The sequence below is a fragment of the Stegastes partitus genome, unplaced genomic scaffold (genome assembly GCF_000690725.1).
Source record: "Stegastes partitus isolate 25-593 unplaced genomic scaffold, Stegastes_partitus-1.0.2 Scaffold1775, whole genome shotgun sequence".
Taxonomy (NCBI): Eukaryota; Metazoa; Chordata; class Actinopteri; family Pomacentridae; genus Stegastes; species Stegastes partitus.
Genome location: NW_007579506.1, coordinates 142,662 through 145,417, shown reverse-complemented (window position 1 = coordinate 145,417; position 2,756 = coordinate 142,662). Strand labels below are relative to the sequence as shown.

Sequence of the window (2,756 nt, the reverse complement as noted above, 5' to 3'; positions counted from 1 at the left end):
GTCAGTGTTCCAGACCATATAAGAATCTAAAGAGTCCAAAGACTAAAAGCCTTTCATAGACGTAAACACATCTTCAGAGGTCGACTTCTGACCCCTCGTGCAACCGTTGCACAGACATGCTAAGCTCGTTGGAGTTCACATGAAACAGTAATCCCAGCAACAGAACGAGCACAACCACTAGATGAACAGATAGAATTAAACATAAGGCGCTGGGTGTGTTTCCATGCCGGCTTCGTTCAGCCTGTTGCTCTCCGTCTTCAGGACTTCGGCAGAGGATGGACGTCGCGCTGTGACTTCTTTACAAACCTGCTGAAGAGAGGCTGCGAGAACCGCTTCGTCGAGTTCCCCAGCAGCAGGACCTCCATCCTGGAGAGCCGGCCCCTGAGCTCCAAGGGCTCTGGGTCGGCCCAGTACGACGTGGTCCAGATCATGCCTCAGAAGATCTCCCTGAGCTTGCGGCCAGGTAAGAGTCCGTCAGAGCGCCGGCCGGCGGAGGCTGCTGCAGCACAGCTAACACGTGTTCCCCGCAGGAGGCCAGACGTGGTTCGGGCTGCAGGTCCGGCAGGTGGAGGACTACCCGGTGGACCTGTACTACCTGATGGACCTGTCTCTGTCCATGAAGGACGACCTGGACACCATCCGGAACCTGGGCACCAAGCTGGCCCAGGAGATGGGGAAGCTCACCAGCAACTTCCGGCTGGGCTTCGGCTCCTTCGTGGACAAGAACATGTCGCCGTTCTCCTACACGGCAGAGAAGTACCAGGAGAACCCCTGCAACGGGTGGGTGGAGCTGTTCTTTATGGCTTTTATTAATAACGACACCATGAAGACGACTGGGTTTTACCCTCTGAACGACTAAACCTGCCAGTCGGTTGATGAGGCTCGCTGTTATTTTTAAAAATCATCAAAATTACAATTTGTCAGAGAACTAATCATCTATGACGTGCAGTTCATTCTGGAAATTAACCAGAATGAGCTCAGAACCGTGATATTTCATCAAAATGACTTAATTCAAGGTGTCTTATTTCCAAAACCATCAGAAACAAACTGTTTGCTTTCACCAGATTTTGTAAAAAGCTAAAAACTGTGGAACCAACACCGACTGTCATGGAAGAGTCTTCGGCTGAGCTGCAGGCGGTGTTTCAGAGAGCAGAGAGGAGACGAGAGTTGATGTAAATAGTTAAATATTCACTATTTTATTCCAGTATCGGTAACATCCAGGCACACTGACAGACCTGCTGGACGTGATGCTGTCAGGTGTCTCCAAAACAAGTAGTCAAAGAAATTCAGCTTTGGTTTTTCTTCTCTGTGGTCTCCATCGTTCTGCTGACAGAAGACGTCTCTGAGTTCTCTCTCCTCCTCCTTCATGTTCTGGTTCCACAGAGCTGCAGGACTTTAGTGGAACATGAAGCTCAGTGAAGGAACAGAGACGGAAACTGCTCAGAGTTCAGAAGGTTAAATGGGACATTTTAAAACGTCCAACAAAATCCACGTCAAACAGAGAAAATCGGTGTTCAGTGATGTTAAACGAGCTCTGTGCAGATTAGAATGTGAGAAATGAATCTGTTGAACTGCAGCAGAAGAACATTTCTCACACGTCAGGACTGATTCTGGTGTTCTGGCCACCGTCAGAGAACCGACTAAGTCTGGAGCTGAACTCGACTTAATCCTGCTGGCTTAGCAAACGTTCACATCGAGGACTTTAAACTACAGATGAGTGAATGTGTGACGGGAGCAGCTTGGATTGAGCTGTGATGATGATTTCACCGTCGGCTGGATGTGAGGTGGAGCCCGGCAGCTTTGAGGGGAAATCCTGACTTAATAATTTAACCTGAGCCTATTTCTGCCCGTTCATGAATCATGCAGACTGCAGTGAGGTTCGACAGAGCGGCGGCCGAGCAGCTGAGGCTGACAGCGTGGTGCTGTTTGCCCCGAAGGTGAGGCTCCCCCACCATCACGCATCACTTCCCTTCTGGGTCAGATCCGGCCCAGAACAGCGGAGCGTGTCGGGATAATGAAGGATAGATGACAGCGCGTTGACCTCGGCTGCCTTCGGTCGCTGCTCAGCCTGTTTCATGAACGTCCACATCAGCAGCGACTGGTTTTACCTTTGAGACGGTTTAAACGAACCACCGGGACTCACCGCTCCATCGTTAAGCCTCTGGACTCACTCAGCTCATTTGTTTCTACAGTATAAAGTCCTGCACATCATTTATGATAATCCTTCTTAAAGCAGCAGGATTAGGCTGATTGTAGTTCCTGGTTTTGTCAGTTCTGAATCCTACATTATAAACTGCAGGGAGCTCGTTTGCCATCACCGGTTTTCTTTCAGTTTGACGTGAACATCTTTGGATTCAGATCCGTCACTTGGACTGAAACACGATTTAAAACGTCACATTTGATCCTCTGAACCCTCGAGCAGCTTCTGGGTTTTTTTTGCTCCTTGTTTTTGCACATTTTTTCCTCCGTGTGGCTCATTTTTATCTCCACTATAAAGTCTTGCACATCCTTTATGGTCATGGTTCCTGAAGCAGGCAGGATTAAGAGGATTGGAGCTCCACAGTTTGTTGCTTCTCCTTTGAAATGCAGCTTAACACGTCAGAAACTTTGGTCGGCTGTCGCTTCAGTCTGATTTCCATTTTATTAACTTTAATATATTCACTGATTTCCTCTGTTTGACATGAATGTCTTTGGATTTTGGTCTGTTTGGACTAAATGAGACATTTAATGACCCACTTAATCCTCTGAACGTGGTT

General features: G+C 48.2%; 1 protein-coding gene across 1 annotated transcript in view; it reads left to right on the top strand.

Annotated features, from left to right (window-relative positions):
• The window catches only part of LOC103372541 (integrin beta-5-like), a 12,054-nt gene that overhangs the window by 3,712 nt on the left and 5,586 nt on the right, over positions 1-2,756 (top strand). Inside the window, exons 3-4 of the mRNA XM_008302206.1 lie at positions 262-463; positions 531-780. Of these exons, the coding sequence (XP_008300428.1) occupies positions 262-463; positions 531-780 (452 nt within the window). The remainder of the gene's footprint in view (positions 1-261; positions 464-530; positions 781-2,756) is intronic.